The sequence below is a fragment of the Phacochoerus africanus genome, chromosome 9, assembly GCF_016906955.1.
Source record: "Phacochoerus africanus isolate WHEZ1 chromosome 9, ROS_Pafr_v1, whole genome shotgun sequence".
NCBI classification, from domain to species: Eukaryota; Metazoa; Chordata; class Mammalia; order Artiodactyla; family Suidae; genus Phacochoerus; species Phacochoerus africanus.
Genome location: NC_062552.1, coordinates 77,209,627 through 77,228,007, shown reverse-complemented (window position 1 = coordinate 77,228,007; position 18,381 = coordinate 77,209,627). Strand labels below are relative to the sequence as shown.

General features: G+C 49.9%; 1 protein-coding gene across 1 annotated transcript; it reads left to right on the top strand.

Annotated features, from left to right (window-relative positions):
* Nucleotides 1-425: 425 nt before the first annotated feature.
* On the top strand, nt 426-6,741 carry REM2 (RRAD and GEM like GTPase 2). Its single transcript, XM_047794873.1, has 5 exons — nt 426-2,458; nt 3,673-4,014; nt 4,255-4,328; nt 5,032-5,239; nt 5,640-6,741. The coding sequence occupies exons 1-5, from the start codon at nt 2,347-2,349 to the stop codon at nt 5,933-5,935; spliced, it is 1,032 nt and encodes a 343-aa protein (XP_047650829.1). The 5' UTR covers nt 426-2,346; the 3' UTR covers nt 5,936-6,741.
* The last annotated feature ends 11,640 nt before the right edge of the window (nt 6,742-18,381 follow it).

Genomic DNA, 18,381 nt, shown 5'->3' with positions numbered 1-18,381 from the left:
CTGTGGCATAGGCTGGCGGCTACAGCTCCGAATGGACCCCTAGCCTGGGAACCTCCACATGCCACGGATGCGGCCCTAAAAAAAAAAAAAGACTCCTCCAGGGGATCTGTAGCCCCCGACATTTTTGTCATTAGCATGGAAATGAATTCTACCACCTAAATGAGTTTTCCAGATACATAAAGCTCATCCCTTTACAATTTGAATTTTTTTTTTTTTGCTTTCTTTAGGGTGGCACCCATGGCATATGGAGGATCCCAGGCTAGGGATCTAACTGGAGCTACAGCTGCTGGCCTATGCCACAGCCACAGCAACACCAGATCTGAGCCTCATCTACAACCTACACCACAGCTCATGGCAATGCCAGATCCTTAACCCTCTGAGCGAGGCCAGGGATCGAACCCAAAACCTCATGATTCCTGGTTGGATTCATTAACCACTGAGCCACGATGGGAACTCCTACACTTTGAAATTTTTTAAAATCTCATTTTGGAAGAAAATCATTTTAAAACGTTACGCTCATCTTCAGCACATCTGCAGTGTAATATAAATCTTTCAGGACAGCTGAGGATGATTCATAGAAACCAAAGGGCTCTGCAGCAGTGTTTTCAGAAGCTGTAAGAGTCAGGGAAGCTTATCTGCCTTAATGCCAAATGACCTTAGACCACTTTTTATTTTATTTTTTGACAGGCAAGAAAGAGAATTAAGATGCCTGTGAGAGATGCAAGCGGGCAGGCAAGAAGACTCTGCCAAGACCACTTTTAAAATGATTATGACTGCTTTAAAAGTTTTCTGTGATGTTGCTTCCCTTTCTCTGAAGCTATCAGAAGTCACTAGCTGCTCTAAATGTGCTTCTAATCTTCGAGCACAAGAACACACATGGACACATCAAAATTATACATAAAGTCAGGATAAATAGGCTGTGATAGAGTCTGTGCAATGGGTGAAGTGCATGTGGATTGAAGCTAAGAGTTCTTTCTGCTCCCTCTAGACCCCCTGATGTTGCCCTGTCGTTGACCTCCACATAAATGAAGTGTCACTCTGCTTGTTATCCCAAGATCACTCCCTGCTTCTTTGATTGGAAAAGTCCACTGACAACCACAATATAGATCGTTCCCAATAATAGGAGTCACTGGGGACATTTAAGACAAGGAAACCAGCATAGCGTAGAGATGAAAAACAGTCTTTGGCATGGGTGGGAAGCCTGGTGTCCCCACTTTCCAGCTGCATGATTGATTTGGGGGACAGGCCAATCACCTACCACTCTGAGCCTCAGGATCAGGAGGATGAAAGAAGATAATGCAGGAAGGTGCTTAGCACAGCGCTTGGCAAAAATGGAGTAAGAAGGGGGCCAGGAAGTTGGAATGTGCATTTGGGTGTTTGTGGGTATCAGGAAGGAAGACAAGACTGCAAGCCTGAAGCAAAGGGGACCAGGCAGAAAAGGAGCAGTAAAGGAGCCCGGCCGGTGTTGTATACTTGCCGTTACTTGCCCAGTGTGGCTCAGAGGGCCTGGGGCTGCTCTTGAGTGCCTGCCGAGGGGAGCCGGAACTCCCCACCTCCACTTGAGACTGGGAAGTTTTTCGAGAGGGTTAGCTGTCCCTCCCCCCTTTTCGTGCTCTGATTAACACAAGGTTGGCCTGGCAGGGAGAGGGAAATGGTAGGATGTACTACAGTGATTTGTACCCACTGGAACCTAGTAAAGAAAATGAAGCTGCCCAAAGCAGCCATGTCTCCTTAAAGCCCCCATCTGCCTAGGGGCTGGGCTGGGAAACCAGTGATTTTGTGGGTCTTAGCCCAGAAGGGCTGGTATCAGGAAAGAGAGGATGGCAGGGAAGCTTAGTAGCAGGGTGGCTGTCCTCCTGCCCCTGTTTCTTTTGGTTTCTGCCTCTAGCGCCTCCATTTAGCCACTGAGCACTCACTCTGGGTTGGACACTGGGCCAGGGGGCTGGGATACGAGACAAATAACACAGAGCCCTGGCTCCTGGAGAAAGACCTCCTGAGCCCTGGGTCCTGGCCTCCTGCCATCCTCCTTATCCACTGATCCCTTCTCCACTTCTCTGAACCCCTGTCTCTTCTGCACCTCTGACTCTGTGCTGTTCACATCTTAACCAGACTCTGCAGTGGGTGTGCTCCCAGAGGGAAGCTACACAAAGGAAGGGGGGGGGGACGGGAAAGGAGGGAATCCCGCTGACATCATGCTCATTAGCATGTGTGACTTCATCAGGGGGCGGGGTTATTTCCCCAGGTGTCTAGGGGGAGGGCTTGGGGGTGGTATTTAAAGGGAAAAGCTGACAGTGCTACTGAGTGAGGGAGCGGGTGCTGCCAGCCACCAGGCTGCACACACCGTCAATGCACACGATGCACACGGATCTCGACACCGACATGGACACAGACACAGAAACCACAGCACTCTGCCCCTCCGGCAGGCACCGGGCCTCCCCGCCAGAAACGCCCACACCAGGTGAGGACTCAACTGGCACGTTCTGGCTGAAACCATGGGGGTGGGAGCTGAAGCCTTAGTGGGGAGGTCAGAACTAGGGATTAAAGGAGCTTGAACCCCAACAGCAAGAGGGGAAGAGCAACTCAGGAAGTAGAGATGCCTCCTGCCCAGGCTAGGACTGGGGCTGGGCTGAGGTGGGGGGCAGAGGGTAGCTGCCTAAATGTCCCCTCACCTAGCACCCGGGGGCTTCGCTGGGGGGAATGATGCTTAGCCTCTAGGTCTGCCTCATTCCCAAGAGGCTGGGACGGGCCGGAGGGAAGGGGAATCACGGGCAGGGGGCTGCCCTGGGGACCTGTTGTAGGGGTTTCTCCAGCCCCTGGAGGCCCTGGCTGTCAGCCAAGTATTGATCCTGAGCTATTTCCAGCCTTTTTCTATCATCCCCCTTTGTTGTGTCTGTCCGTCCTCCTCCAGTTACCCTGACCCATGCCTTGTCACTCTCCCTGCTCCCGCTCTCTCTCGCTATTTCTCTCCTCTCTCCCTCCTTTCTTCACCCCTCCCATGAACGTAATATTTTCTCTCAGACCCATAGGGGCAGCCAGGGGTGCAGATGGGTTCTCACACACGGCCATGCATGGGGGGTGGAGAGGGATGCTTACCTACGGGGCCACAGGAAGAGGCAGCTCCTTTCACACACTCATGGAGACCCAAGATACACATTGCAAAAAGAAAGGCCCTTCCCGGGGCACAGGCTCCCCACAAAGTTTTTGACTCCATCAGTACCCACCCTCAGAACCTGGGCAACAGGGTCAGCTTCTCACCCCCTGGGTCCGTCTCCAGCATGGGGATTACACGCGCAGGAAGCAGGAGGTGGTAGGGCTTTTGGTGGAAGGAGGAGCAGCCCCCGGCCAGAGGCCTAGTCTGGGGGTGTGCCTGTGTGTCAGTATGAAGTGTGAGTGGGTGTGCGAGCCTGCGCACAGGTGCCTCCCCTGCATGGGGCATGTTTTGAACAGGTTGTGGCTGGAACCATGCTGGGCAAGCCTTCAGGTCAGCTCCTTGGAGCCCCACCACGTCAGGCTTCTGGGGGAGTTCAGTGGAAGAGGTTGGAACAAGATTCTCAGCTCCTTCTGGGTCATGGTCCTCAACTGGACATTTGAGGCCAGAGCAGTCAGGACTGAGTCCTCTGCAGATGGCTAGGCCCATCCCACTCATAGTGTCCTTCTCTTTGTACCCCCCAGAAGCAGATGTCACACTGCTGAAGAAGCCAGAGAAACTGTTGGCAGGGTTGGACCGAGGCGGGGCACCCCCTGCTCTGGGAGCCCCCAGACGAAGAGGCAGTATGCCTGTCCCCTACAAGCACCAGCTGCGGCGGGCCCAGGCTGTAGATGAACTTGACTGGCCACCTCAAGCCTCATCCTCGGGCTCCTCTGACTCCCTGGGCTCAGGGGAAGCAGCCCCCATCCAAGACAATGGCATTTTCAAGGTCATGCTGGTGGGGGAGAGTGGCGTGGGCAAGAGCACCCTAGCAGGCACTTTCGGTGGTCTCCAGGGAGACAGTGCGCATGAGCCAGAGAATCCAGGTATTTGGGGGAGTCCTGCAAGGGTTGAGGGCACCTCTGGAGCCCTAGTCAGGGACAGGAGAGCTCAAGGCATGAGCAGTTCTGGAGGTCAGGACCCATAAAAATTGTTCAATGTTTTCTGTGGCAACCCCTCTGGAGCGGGTCCCTGGTCCTGGATCTATGGTATCCCTGGTTACCAGGTTCGACAGGTGTTGGGGAGCCTCCTAATGGACTCTATTCCCTGTCCTTATTTTTCAACAGAGGACACCTATGAGAGACGCATCATGGTGGATAAGGAGGAAGTGACTCTAGTTGTTTATGACATCTGGGAACAGGTGAGAACTATGATGTGGCTGCAAGTAGGTGATGAACCCTGGGAGAACTGACAGCTGGTGGGACTGCAGGCCTTGATTTTAACATGTAGTGGATCCTGACCTTTCCTATGTATTGTCTCAGAGACCAAAGGCCCATACCAATGTGTGCAGCACTGAGAGCCTTTGTCTGGTTCCAGGATCTTCTGACCCAGAGGAAAGTTAGGATCTGAACTTGACAAACTCTGCAACTGCAAGTCAGGCTGAACACCCTGAAATGGATCCCCCTCCATACATTTTTCAGCCTCAAAGAGTCTGATCTGACAGGACAAGGGCTCAGGGCTCTGAAATGTCAGGGAAGGGGAAATAAAGTGAGGATTTGTAACTCTTTGGACGTAAATGCTTACTCTGCAGAAATGAGAGGCCAGATTATATATACTTGAATAGCATTCATTTTTTAAGAGCTTAAGCATAAGAAAGTAGGATGGGCTACCCTAGTCTAGGATCCTATGTCCCCCATTCGCCCATGTGGGGCTCACATTACAAACTTCTCCCTCCTCCACGAAATGCACTCTGAGTATGGAGAGTCTGCCATTAGCTAACTCTGCTGTCCTAGGCAGGCGGCTTCTCCCTCACATCCTAGTTCCTCATCCTCAAGGTGTAGGTGCTGGACAAGTGCTCCTATACCTCCAGCCCTGACATTCCACAAATCTCTGCCCATCTGTAGGGGGATGCTGGGGGGTGGCTACAGGACCACTGCCTTCAGACGGGGGATGCCTTTCTCATCGTCTTCTCAGTCACCGACCGACGAAGCTTCTCCAAAGTTCCAGAGACCCTACTACGGCTCAGGGCTGGGAGGCCCCACCACGACCTGCCTGTCATCCTCGTTGGAAACAAGAGTGACCTGGCGCGATCCCGGGAGGTGTCACTGGAGGGTGGGTACCCTGAACCTCATCTATATTTGCAATCTCAGGGGGGATCCTCTCCCTTCTAGGTCACCTCTTCTCTGTAAGGTCCTTTGACCCACGTGGGTGCACAAAACTGCAGTTAGCCCCAGGCTAAGGGCAGACTCTCAATGCCCTCACCTAGGGCCTTGAGACTCCCTTCTCTTCACTTGCCCTCCCTTCTTCTCTAGGCCCCTCTCTCCCTCCCCCTCCACACCACCACCACCACCCTCCACTTGATCCCTGACTTGTTCTCTCAGTTGGAAGAGATGCACTTGTCCCAATCCCTTTCCACTGCACGCCCAGGACCCCCAACCCAGCCTCACCCTCGCCCAGCCCGGGACCCTGTGCAGCCTGGCGGGCAGGCGCCTGAACAGGTCCCTTCCTACAGAGGGCCGCCATCTGGCAGGGACACTGAGCTGCAAGCACATCGAGACGTCGGCCGCGTTGCACCACAACACGCAGGAGCTCTTCGAGGGTGCAGTGCGCCAGATCCGGCTGCGGCGGGGCCGGAACCGCACCGGAGGCCCAAGGCCCGAGTGGGGCGGCCCCGAGGGCCCCGCGCCGCCCGCGCGCCGCGAGAGCCTCACCAAGAAGGCCAAGCGCTTCCTTGCCAACTTGGTGCCGCGCAACGCCAAGTTCTTCAAGCAGCGCTCCAGGTCGTGTCACGACCTCTCCGTGCTCTGAGCCGCGGTCGCCATGGTCACCGCGGTCGCCATGGTCACGGAGCTCTCAGCTCGCCCCCCTCGCCCCGCCCCGCCCCCTCCGGCTTCCTTTGTGAAGACCGTCTAGGAAACCAAAAATTCCCCGGACGCCCTGGTACGACCCCGGGAGGCGGGACCCACCTCACCCCCCTAGCCCCTAGACGCCAGCGGGCGTCGCCCCAACCGCTCCCCGCGCTCTCGCATTACCTTCGGGCCCCAGGGCTCCAGGAAGGCAAGGACGACGCGGACCCGCGGGGGGCGTGCCGCAGCCGATGGGCGGGGCGGGTTCAGGAGGGCGGGGAAGAAAGTAGTTCTGCCAGGTATTCTGTTTTTTATTAATTCGCGCTTGACCACCTTTCCTGTAAAGAGATGCTAAAAGCAAGAACTAGAAAAGTGCTTTGTAGACTCCTATACAGTTTTCCACCTTTGTACTCTGCGCGAATACGCCTCAACTTTTAAGAGATTCTTAAAGGTAAAGACACAGAGCCGCGTCTTTTGAGACTTTCCTAAAGCGCCCTGGCTCTAATCTGCTGCACTTGTCCACTTTGCCTTTAAGAAGTTCTTAAAGGCAAGGGCCTGGAAGCCCTGTTCTTCGGAATTGATTCTGGAATTTACCGTTACACCATGGCACTTCCCCTTTAAGGTTATTAAAGGTAGGTGTGCACAAACTTTTGCCTTCAGGTGCCAGCGTGAAGAGCTGAGCGGTGGCTACTCCCCTTTGGCCAGAGCCCGGGAGGCACTAGCAAGGGGGCCACTCTTCCCTTTTCAATAAAGAATTTTTCTACTGTACTCGCTCACTTTGACTCTCTGTTCTCAAAGCCCCCACCGAAGGGATGGGTGGATAGGTTCCTTCCGCCTCTGTAACAGTTTTGTTAACAGTTCTAGGGAGGCTCGGAACGAACTTAGTCTTAGAGTACTCCATGATTAGGAGGCAAAAGACCCCCAAAGCTAATCTGGTCCAACTTATCCCTTTGCTGACGACAACAAAAACAACAACAAAAACCAGGACCGGAGAGGAGCAGGGAAGCACTAATTAGTAACTCAGAGACAAGGTTGGGATCAAGTCCCCACTTTCTTTCTTTTTTTTTTTTTGGTCTTTTTTAGGGCCGCTCTCCGCGGCATATGAAGGTTCCCAAACTAGGGGTCCAATCGGAGTTGTAGCCACCGACCTACACCAGAGCCACAGCAACGTGGGATCCGAGTCGCAACTGCGACCTACAACCACAGCTCACTGCAACGCCGGATCGTTAACCCGCTGAGCAAGGCCAGGGATCGAACCCGCAACCTCATGTTTCCTAGTCGGATTCGTTAACCACTGCACCACCACAGGAACTCCAAGTCCCCACTTTCTTACCTCACCTTATCCTGCAAGGAGTGGCTGGAGACTGTATTTTGTGCCCAGAGTTACATTCAGCTGTGCCCTGGCCTACTTCAAGGTGGGGCCAAATCCAACAGGGAGGCCCATCAGATGGGGTGTGATGGGGTTGGCCTGCACCTCCCCTGACAGAGCCCTGCCACCCCAGCTGTCACCTGCAAGGCCTGTGTGAGAACTGAAGCTGTCAGTGCCTCCCCTGGGGACGCCCACGCCTGCTGCTGCCTGAGCCATGAATCTGAACAAAGAGAGCAGAGGCAGCAGCTCCCCTCACCCCTAGACATACAGCTACCTGAGCACATGAGGGCCGGGCCTCCACTCCAACCCACCCAGTTTCCCAGAACTCATGGAAAGAGGGATGAGGTGCTCCTGAGTTCTTGCAGCTAGGGAGGAGCCAAGGCGGTCCAACCCAGCAAGGGTGGTGAGATGATAATATGAATAATGGCACTATCCATAGGATTTTATTCACATTATCTGTTAATTCTTTAACCCCTACATAAGATGTTACTATCTCTTTTACAGTGGAAGAAGCAAAATTTAAGGAGTTCCCACCGTGGTGCAGCGGGATGGATGGAGTCTCTGCAGCGGCAGGGATGTGGGCTGATCCTTGGCCGGATGCAGGAGGTTAAGGATCCAGCGTTGCTGGAGCTGTGGCCTAAGTGGTAACTCTGGTTCAGATTTGATCCCTGGCCAGGGAACTTCTGTATGCCATGGGGTGTCCAAAAAGGAAAACAACAACAACAACAACAACAAAGTTTAAGTAACTTGCCTGAGATGAATAAAATATAAAGCTGGAATTGCACTCATGTCTGTTTGATACTTAATGGTAATTTTATCCAGCTTGCATCTGAAGTTCCCCTTTCAATAAGGATGAGGGAGAGAGGGACAGCAGAAGAAATGGTGGGGACACTCTGGACAGAAGCCATGGGCAGTGGGTATGGTGAAAGGGCCAGAGAAATTCCATGGCTAAAGTGGAGTAAGCCAGCTCCAAACTCTGGGGACCATCAGATGGGGTGTGATGGGGTTGGCCTGCACCTCCCCTGGAAGGACTAGAAACAGAGGCAGGAAAATGCAGGAAAATGCAGGAAAACACACTGGGCCCATTAAGGGACCAGATGGTTCTACAGTTGGGTTGAAACCTCAGGGACATGAAGAGGAGGGGTAAGAGATGAGCACTGAAGGTCTGAAGCCCTATTGCAAAGGACCTTAAATGCCAGGAAAAGGAGTTTGTGCCCAATTCAGCAGGCAGTGAGAGTCACTGAAGGGCTTTGAGTGTGTAAGTGACATGATGAGGCTGGTCCTTTGGGGAGAGGCTGGGAGAGGTGTACATGGACTTCAGGCAGCAGAGGCAGGGCCTGAAGAGCTGAGTTTAGGGGACAATGTGGAGGGTAATGAAGAACCATCCTGAGGGAGATGGCAGTGGGAAAGGAGAGGTTGTGTGGATTTTAGAGTCAGAATTGATGGGACATGGAAACTGAGTGGCTGGGAGAGGGAGGAGTTGCAAGTGATGTGGAGGATGGTGAGGAATTGGGAGTTAGGGGGCAAAGGAGGTAGCCAGTAAATGGCTCCATTTTGGAAACCCTTTAGAGTTTGAGATACTGAGGAAAAATATCCATTAACGGATGCAAACTATTGCTCTTGGAATGGATTTACAATGAGATCCTACTGTACAGCATTGAAAACTATGTCTAGATGCTTATATTGCGACACAGCAATAGGAGGTAAAAATATGTATACATGTATGTGTAACTTGCTCCCCATGCTGTACAGCGGAAAAAATAAATAAGAAAAATATCCATATGGAGAGTTCCGGCAGCTCCACAGAGTCTGAGGTTCAGGTTAGGGCAAGAGACACAGATATGAGAATAATTGCCATTAAGATGGTAATAGAGGAATTTCCATCGTGGCTCAGTGGTTAACGAATCCGACTAGGAACCATGAGGTTGTGGGTTCGATCCCTGCCCTTGCTCAGCGGGTTAACGATCCGGCGTTGCCATGAGCTGTGCTGTAGGTCGCAGACTCAGCTCGGATCCCGCGTTGCTGTGGCTCTGGCGTAGGCCGGTGGCTACAGCTCCGATTCAACCCCTAGCCTGGGAACCTCCATATGCCACAGGAGCAGCCCAAGAAAATGGCAAACAAACAAACAATGGTAATAGAAAAGCCAGAGGAAAGGATGAGATGCAGGACAGTCACACAGGGCCCCTTGCTTAGCTTAACGCTTTGCTGTCACTTGAGCAAGGAGCCCTAAATTTTCATTTTGCACAGGGACCTACAAATTATACTGAGAGAGGGTGCAACACAGGCCGGGATCTAATCTGATGTATTTGTGCAGTTGTTCATTTGTCTAAGAACAGGTACACAAATTTCATCAAATTTCCAGAAGTTTCTGAGACCCAACAAATCATGAGCCAGGATAGTACTAATTGCTGCTGAGGAGGAGAATTAGGTAGGTGGAGGACAGGTGTGGGAGGTTTGCTTTTCATTGTATGCCTTTTTTCTACCTTCTAAGATTCTTTTTTGTTTGTTTTGGTTTGGTTTTTGGGGTTTTTTTGCCCATGCCCAAGGCTTATAGAACTCCCTGGTCATGGATTGAACCTGAGCCACAGTAGCAACCTGAGCCACAGTAGCAACCTGAGCCACAACAATGATGATACTGAACCCTCAACCTGATGAGCCACCAGGGAACTTCTACCTTTTGAGTTTTTATCTATGGTGTACATTATCCGTTCAAAAACTAATTTAGGGAGTTCCCATTGTGGCTCAGTGGTAGGAAGATCTGATGTCTCTGGGAGGATGAAGATTCTATCCCTGGCCTCACTCAATGGGTTAGGGATCCGGCCTTGCTGTAAGCTGCAGTGTAGGTTGCAAATGCAGCTCAGACCTGGTGTTGCTGTGGCTGTAGTGTAGACTGCAGCTGCAGATCCAATTTGACCCCCTAGCCCTTGAAAACTTCCATAACTTCCATATGCTAAACACGTGGCTGTTAAAACACACACACACACACACACACACAAACCACAAACCCACCCCCCCCAAAAAAAAAACCCCACCAGAACCAAATAATTTAAAACAAAGCTTTGGGTTCCAGGGAAAGAAGGGAGACCAAAGAGAGAATCCTGGGGATAGACAGGTGAAGACAGTGGAGATGCAGCCCCCAAAGAGGTGGTTGTGAAAAAACTAAGATTGAGCATGTAGTGGCTACCGCCCAGGGAGGAGAGTTTCCTAGAGGAAGAAAACCACCAGTGGTCAAATGCGACAGGAGGAGAGGCCAGTGCCTTTGCTGCAGCAGAAGTGTAAAGATGATGATGGCAGGACCTCCTCCTCCATGAGGGGAGCCACACACGCCACGAGCTTCCCTCCCCACAACTCAGCCAGTTCCAGCAGCCCGACCCATCTGTGTGTTCCCTTCAGACGCCTACAGGAAAGAGCTCAGAACAGACGGAAGCTGAAGCCCAACTCCCGCCAGACTTGGGAGATGGGGTCTTTTCTGAAAGCCTGGACACTCACTTCCCTCCCTCCAATCAAGGCAAAGTAGGGCCAGGCTGCCGATCTGTGCTGGCATAAGAGGCCAGCCAAAGAAGCCCAGGACTGAGCTGCCTGGGCCAGGGAAGGTCTTCACTGCCCCCATGCTCATCTTAAACACTGCAATTTTTTTTTTTTTTTTTTTGCTATTTCTTTGGGCCGCTCCCGCGGCATATGGAGGTTCCCAGGCTAGGGGTCGAATCGGAGCTGCAGCCCCCGGCCTACACCAGAGCCACAGCAACGCGGGATCCGAGCCACGTCTGCAACCTACACCACAGCTCACGGCAACGCCGGATCGTTAACCCACTGAGCAAGGGCAGGGATCGAACCCACGACCTCATGGTTCCTAGTCGGATTCGTTAACCACTGCGTCACGACGGGAACTCCAGACACTGCAATTTCATCTTGGGTTCTGTGCTCCCTTGTCAGCTCAGCCCCTGACCAACCTCTACTAACGCTATGCCCCCTGGCCCACCAAGCCTCATTTGTGCAGGCATACAGTGGTCTCTACCTTGAGAGGACAGAGGTGAGGCCAGGCCTGTCTTAGAAGGCCTCCCTCTGTCTTGGGCCTCTGCTCACAATGGGGCCCTTCTGCCCTGTGGCACTTAACCCTCTCCAGAGAAACTGGAGCAGGGCTCTCCTCTTCTGAAAGGCTGCCAGTCCTCTGGGTTAAACCCTCACTCCCAGAAAGTCCACCTGTACATACATCCTTTTTTTAATCTAACATAATTCCAATCCACATCATTCTAAGAAAAATTTCCCTGGATGTATTAATCTTTCATCCACAAATGCCTGTTGTTCCACTCAAGTACTGCCATGTGCCACCACTGTGCTGGGCCCTATGGAGAAAACAAATACATATAAGACACTATCCCTGCCCACAAGTAGCTTACAACTGAACTGGAGAGACAGGAAAACGTCGCAGCAGTGCTACTGTGGGCCAAAGCAGTAGCAAACTATTCCACATTCTGACTATCCAACTGCAAGCTACATCGTGCACTAAGAAGTTTGAATGGAAGAAACAGAAAATTTAGAAGATATATTCTAGGAACTGAGTCTTTAAGTCTATATATGTAGGCTATATATAGATGGGGGAAAGAAGGTCAAAAGAAAGGCCTTGTGGTGAAACCACATGAGCAAATGTACAGGAGAAATGGTGGGCAGCCTCATGATGAGGTAAAAACCCTCCCTCCTATATAGAAGGCAGGAACATCGGGGTGGGGGGGGGGATGGTGAAGCCCAGCCATCAAGGGGCCCCCAAACTAGGCAAGAGCATCCTGCTTCTTGGATAAAGCAGATCCTCCTTTATCTCTTGGTGGTTCTCTAATGGATAATACAAGGAATTTGGATCTTAATGTCATGCCTTCACAGCTTGTAAACTCAAAGTGTGAATACAAAGTCAATGGGGCCTTGGAGAATTCCCACGGTGGCTCAGTGGGTTAGGGACCTGATGTTGTCTCCAAGAGGATGTGAGTCAATCCTTGGCCTCATTCAGTGGGTTAGGGATCCTGTTGCAGTGTAAGTCACAAATGTGGCTTGTATCCAGTGTTGCCATGGGTGTGGCAGAGGCCTCAGCTATGGCTCCAATTCGACCCCTGTCCTGGGAACTTTCACGAAAAACAAAGCCAATGGGGCCTTCAAGCCTTAAAGCTAGCACTTGGCCCACTATTTCCTGAGTGGAAGTCAACAGAGGGTTACTCTTAACCTCCCTTGTCTTTCTGAGTCGCAGCTCTCCTAATTATAAAATGAAGATAAATAATACCAACATTGCAGGATACTTACGAGGACTAGATAAAATGCCAATATTTTTGTAATTATACAAATGAGCAGTGGAAGTAGTGCTTTTTTTTTTTTAACCTGTGTCTGGTGCCTTGACTAGGCAGCTTGCTAACCTCTCAAAGCACAGCACCACTCTGCTTTTTTTTTTTTTTTTTAGGGCCACACTCACGGCCTAAAGAAGTTCCCAGGCTAGGGGTCGAATTAGAGCTACAGCTGCCGGCCTACACCACAGCCACAGCAACTTGGGATCTGAGCCGGGTCTGTGACCTACACCACGGCTCAAGGCAATGCTGGATCCCCAACCCACTGAGAAAGGGCAGGGGATGGAATCTGTGTCCTCATGGATACTACTTGGCTTCGTTTCTGCTGCGCCACAATAGGAACTCCCAACACAGCACCACTCTGGAGATACAGATTTAACTGTGGGCCACATGCCTCCCACTGGACTCACAGGTAACCAATTATTGGATTTCTTGTTTGAGGAGTATTGGGGAGAGATTGGCAGCTGAAGGCTAAGAATGGTATTATACTACAGTTTCCCATTTTTTGTTCAAATTTAGGCAGAGGACTTGTGCTGATTTAAATACATATTCTGGGAGTTCCTGCTGTGGCATAGCAGGTTAAGGATCTGGCAGTGTCTTTGCAGGGACATGGGCTTGATCCCTGGCCCAGTGCAGTGGGTTAAGGATCTGACGTTGCCGTAACTGTGGTGTAGGTCGCAGCTGCGACTCAAATTTGATCCCTGGCCTGAGAACTTCCATATGTCATTGGTGTAGCCCAAAAAGAAAAAAATAACAATAAAATACTTCTTCTGAAAGGAAATTGCCAGAGTAGGTAGAGCTAAGCTCTGGAGACCAACAAAAGCAATAGTATAGGAATGCTTGGGGGAGGTTAGGTGGAATGTTTGCAAAGGGCTGTAACACAGAATGCTCTGGGGTTTTCCCCAACCAGATCAAGCAAAGAGCACTAGGTATCCTTTTTTTTTTTTTAACTTTTTAGGGCCTCACCCACAGCATATGGAAGTTCTTAGGCCAGGAGTCAAATCCGAGCTGCAGCTGCTGGCCTACACCACAGCTCATGGCAACACCAGATCCTTAATGTGCCGAGCAGGGCCAGGGATCGAACCTGCATCCTCATGGATACTAGTCAGATTTGTTTCCACTGAGCCTCGACAGGAACTCTGGAGCACTAGATATCTTGAAGATAACTAAGGGGCTCACCTTAATTTTCCAAAGTCATCTGGTTGTAACTTGATTATAGAGTTTCAGCATAAAAAGAGTTTGAGCCAGTGGATTTCTTTTCCTGCAAGCTAGGCTGATTGCATGAGACTCAGGACCTTGTGAGCCTGGGGCCCAGGAAAAATTATGGTTTATTTTCACCATTGCCCTGACATCAATCTCCCCACCCCAACTCCCAAAAATCTCTGATCATTCTCTGAAGTTGGGGAGGAGAATGGGGTTAGGTAGGAAATCAAGTGTGTAGGCATCCAGAGGAATGGGAATAATGATGACAGAAGTAATGACAAGCTAACAAGTTCTAAGCCCTCTAGAGGTGAGGAGTCTGCGTTAGAGAAGTTAACACCCAAGCTTACTCAGCTAGTTTGTAGAAGAGTGATCTGAACCATGTGGTGTTGATCCAGAGTGTGATTTTCCTGCTACAGGGTGGAGGTCCCCTGGCTTGGTTGGGTCCAGGAGGTGAGGAGGTTCATCCTTAGCACCACTCATTTTTTTTTTTTTTTTTGGTGGTGGTGGGGCTGTGCCCCCAGGATACAGAAGTTCCTAGGCCAAGGATCAAACCCGAGCCACAGCAGTGACAATGCCAAATCCTTTACTGCTAGGCCATCAGGAAACAAGCTCCTCAGCACCACTCATTCTAAACAAGAAGGCTTCAGGATGCTTGAAAGCTGAGCTCCCATCCTTTCTGGAATATTGGTAACAGTCTGACAAGTCTCTGATTTCCAAGGTCATTGTTTCCCTTTCTCCACAATCCAGCACTGACTGGCTCCTTCCCCAATCTTTAGGCATCTCATGCACCCACTGCCCTCAAAAATAACTGCTTAATGGCTCTCCAGTAACTCCAGCCAACTCCTTAAGGGCTATTGAGAGCAGATCATCTGGGAGAGACAGCAGAACTCATCCAATTTTTAAAAGTGATCTTGTGATCTGTTCTTTCCTTTGCCTCCATCTATCTCCATGATCTAAGTTGATGGGTCTGCTTCACCTCACCGAGATCTCTCAACTAAGTACACATTTTGAGAGCAACTGGTTTTGGATACAGGGTGCAAAAATGGGGGTGGGGGCGGGTATTTCAAGCCAGAAGATTCAGATACACAACTTCTCAGAGCAGAATTCCTTTCTTGCATCCATCTCATGACTACTGACTTCACCTAGCTGCCATGGAAACATCAGTCTCTGGTGGTGGCAGCAGCACTTTAGACAGTATCACAGGCTACCATGGTTAACACCAAAAAGAGTAAAGCTGCCTCCTCTCTTGGAGGGGTAGAGAAATGGACAAGGCTTCCAGGAAAAGCAGGCTAGAAAGGAAAGCCTCTGAAAAGCTTGGCTCTGACTTAAACAGAGATTTCAACTCAATACATAGTAAATATGTGTGAAGCAAAGCAATAAAGAAAAAGACACATCTATGGCTGGTTTCATCAAGCTATAACCATCTAATCACAGAGCTTACAAAGCACTGTAAATAAAATCAGAATAAGACCTATAATAGAACCAAGAATACTGAAAAGGAAAATTAACTCCAACAAGGAAATCATCAGAGTCTTAACATATTTTGACTAGCAAAAGAGGGGAAGGAAGAGAGAACAAGATGAGTGGACATGGAAGTGGAAAAATTCAGGATATACTGAGAACTAAGGCTATCGAGACAGAAAAAGTGACACTTCCCCATGATGCCAAGGCCTTGGCTTCCACAGTGCTGCTGAGAGGTAGTTTATTTATTTATTTGTTTGTTTGCCATTTCTTGGGCTGCTCCCGCAGCATATGGAGGTTCCCAGGATAGGGGTCGAATCAGAGCTGTAGCCGCTGGCCTACACCAGAGCCACAGCAACACGGGATCCGAGACGAGTCTGCAACCTATACCACGGCTCATGGCAACGCCAGATCCTTAACCCACTGAGCAAGGCCAGGGATCGAACCCACAACCTCAGGGTTCCTAGTCGGATTTGTTAACCACTGAGCCACAACGGGAATTCCGAGAGGCAGTTTAATATGAAGATTAAGGGATCTGAAGCTAGACTGCCTGGACTGGAAACCCATACTTGCTAAATGCATAATTGGGGAACAAGTTATTTAACCTCATTTACAAAGTAAAGATAATAAAAGAATCTACTTCAGAGGGTCATTGTCAGGATTAAATGATTCAATCCATTTCAAATGATTAGAACAATGCCTAACCCACATAAATCCTGCATAAATATAAATTCTCATTATTCATCGTTAACCACCTCCTACCACCTCACTTTTTGGAGCCAGGATAGCCTCTTCTCACTGTCCAAGTTAATACTCCGATTCACATCAGACTCTTTCCTGGTGAAAGAAAAGAAGGGCTGTGACAGAAGCCCTCCCTTCAAGTTTCCCTTCCTCATAAGCACTGAAAAACGTCGGTAGGTCAAATCCTTACCTATGAACCTTCTACTCATAGCTCACATCTAAGGGTTTGTTGGAGCCTAAGAAAGATGTAGGCAGAGTCCCAGTGTCAAGATCACAACAGTTTAAAGAACAGGGAGGAGATGCCACTGTCTTAGAGAAGACAGAGATTATAAACCAAAGGTCAGGTGAAAATCCCACTTAGGGAGGTTCCAGTATGGTACAGTGGATTAAGGATTCAGCATTGCTGCAGGCTGCAATTTAGGTGCCAGTCTCCTGGCCTGAGAACTTCCACATGCAGCGGTTGCAGCCAAACAAAAGAAAAAGAAAAATCCTATTTAGAATTGAGGACAGTAGGGGAAATTCTAAAGGATCTGGTTAAGTCTCACCTCTACTCCCTCCTCACGAGGTTGAGGAAGGCTTCTTTCTTTACATAGGCTGAGCCCAGGGGCTCTTTACTGCCCCCTTCTCTCTCCACTCCAACCACCCCCCTATAAAGGGATGAGTAACAAGAAGGCACTGAGTCACATGCAGTGACATGGGCTGTCACACACTAGACGTCACCTTATATGGGTTAAGACTAGAGAGCAGAAGTTGTCTTAGATGTTCCCTTACTTCCCCCTTGTCTCTCTCCCAGCAAAATGCTATGAGAGGAACTAAGAACAGGCAGCAAGGAAGAACCAAGATAGGAGAACCCAACATGCAGGAAGGCCAAAGTAGCTAGGGATGGGGATACAAGGAAACTGAGGAGGGCAGGATGCAAGGCCTGTGGGTATTTATAGTGTGGAGTTCAAGATGGCCATGAGTAGGTTCAGGATGATGAAAACAATGGTCTGCACTGAGCTCAGGATGCATTAGCAGCTGAGAATCAATAACCACAGAGGGACTGGGCCGCAGCCAGCTGCTCCTACCTAAACATAACGCACCCTTTCCCCTCCCCCGGGGCCAGAGAGCAAATTAGGCTAGGGAAGGGGTAGGAGTGACAGCGAGTAAGACTGCAGCAGCTTAGAAGGTTCAGGAGTTGGTTCAAAGTTCCAGTGGCTTTTTTTCTTTTTGGCCTTGCCTATGGCATGTGGAAATTCCCAGGCCAGGGAATGAACCCTATCACAGTTGACCACAGCAGTGACAACAGATCCTCAACCCACCACACCATCAGGGGACTCCCCCAGTGGCCTTTCATGCCACAAGTAAGTTTCAAGTACTTAATACTTGAGTGTAAAAATCAACCTCAGAAGTTAACATCACTTAAAAACCATCCCTCTGCTTAGAAACCTAAACTGACAAATTAAAACCTAACAGCAATTATCCATATTTTTAGCATGACAATAAAGCCTTAACATCCTGTTGCCATAGAGACCAGTAAAAAATGGAAGCCTTGTCCCTGAACCTCAGACCGTCTTTCAATTGGTCCCTACTTGGATGAGCCAGGCTCTGGGATGGCCCCTTATTCTAAACCTCACAAAGCAGGCAAAGGAAGGTGTACCTCACCTTTGGCAGCGCCATGCCTGGAATATTCTGCTCCCTGGAATTCATCAATCGGTCCCAGGCAGGAACATACAGAGAGCAAGAGTTGAGGGTGCTGAGAGCAGGAAAACTGCAGATAGAAGGCCTGCGGAGGAATTTTGTATAATGCCCAAACCCCTCTGGATGTTAGACTGGATCTCTACCACAAAGAGCGCAAAGGTGGCGTGGAGATTAACAGGATAAGAATGTGAGCTTAGGAGGCTCTTAAACTCCTCAAGATCATACAACTAGATCTGCACCTAAAAAAAGGTGCAGAACATGCTACTGTCACACTGCCATCTGGTGGAAAGACAAGATCTGTCCCCAGGCACTGAGATGAGCCTGGAAGGCTGTCCGATGGGCAGGTAGGTTTGGAGACAGTTAAAAAGATGGACCAAAAAAATGTATACATGTATAAGTGGGTCTCCATGCTGTATAGTAGAAAACTGACAGAGCACTGTAAACCAGCTATAATGGAAAAAAATAAAAATCATTACATACATAAAGAAAAAAAAAGATGAAAAGACAAAGAAAAAAAGATCAGATAAAATTAAATGAAGGAAAGAAAACTACAAATGTTTTATATCCCTAGAACCATCTGAGGTTTTGGCTCAGGAGAAGTGAACATCAGACAGACACACCAACAACTGA

What these genes read in the sequence shown, in the direction of transcription:
- REM2 (XM_047794873.1), top strand. Translation starts at nt 2,347, where the DNA reads ATGCACACGATGCACACGGATCTCGACACCGACATGGACACAGACACA. An exon ending in GCCAGAAACGCCCACACCAG is followed by an intron (nt 2,459 to 3,672) that starts GTGAGGACTCAA and finishes TGTACCCCCCAG; the next exon opens with AAGCAGATGTCACACTGCTG. An exon ending in GCATGAGCCAGAGAATCCAG is followed by an intron (nt 4,015 to 4,254) that starts GTATTTGGGGGA and finishes ATTTTTCAACAG; the next exon opens with AGGACACCTATGAGAGACGC.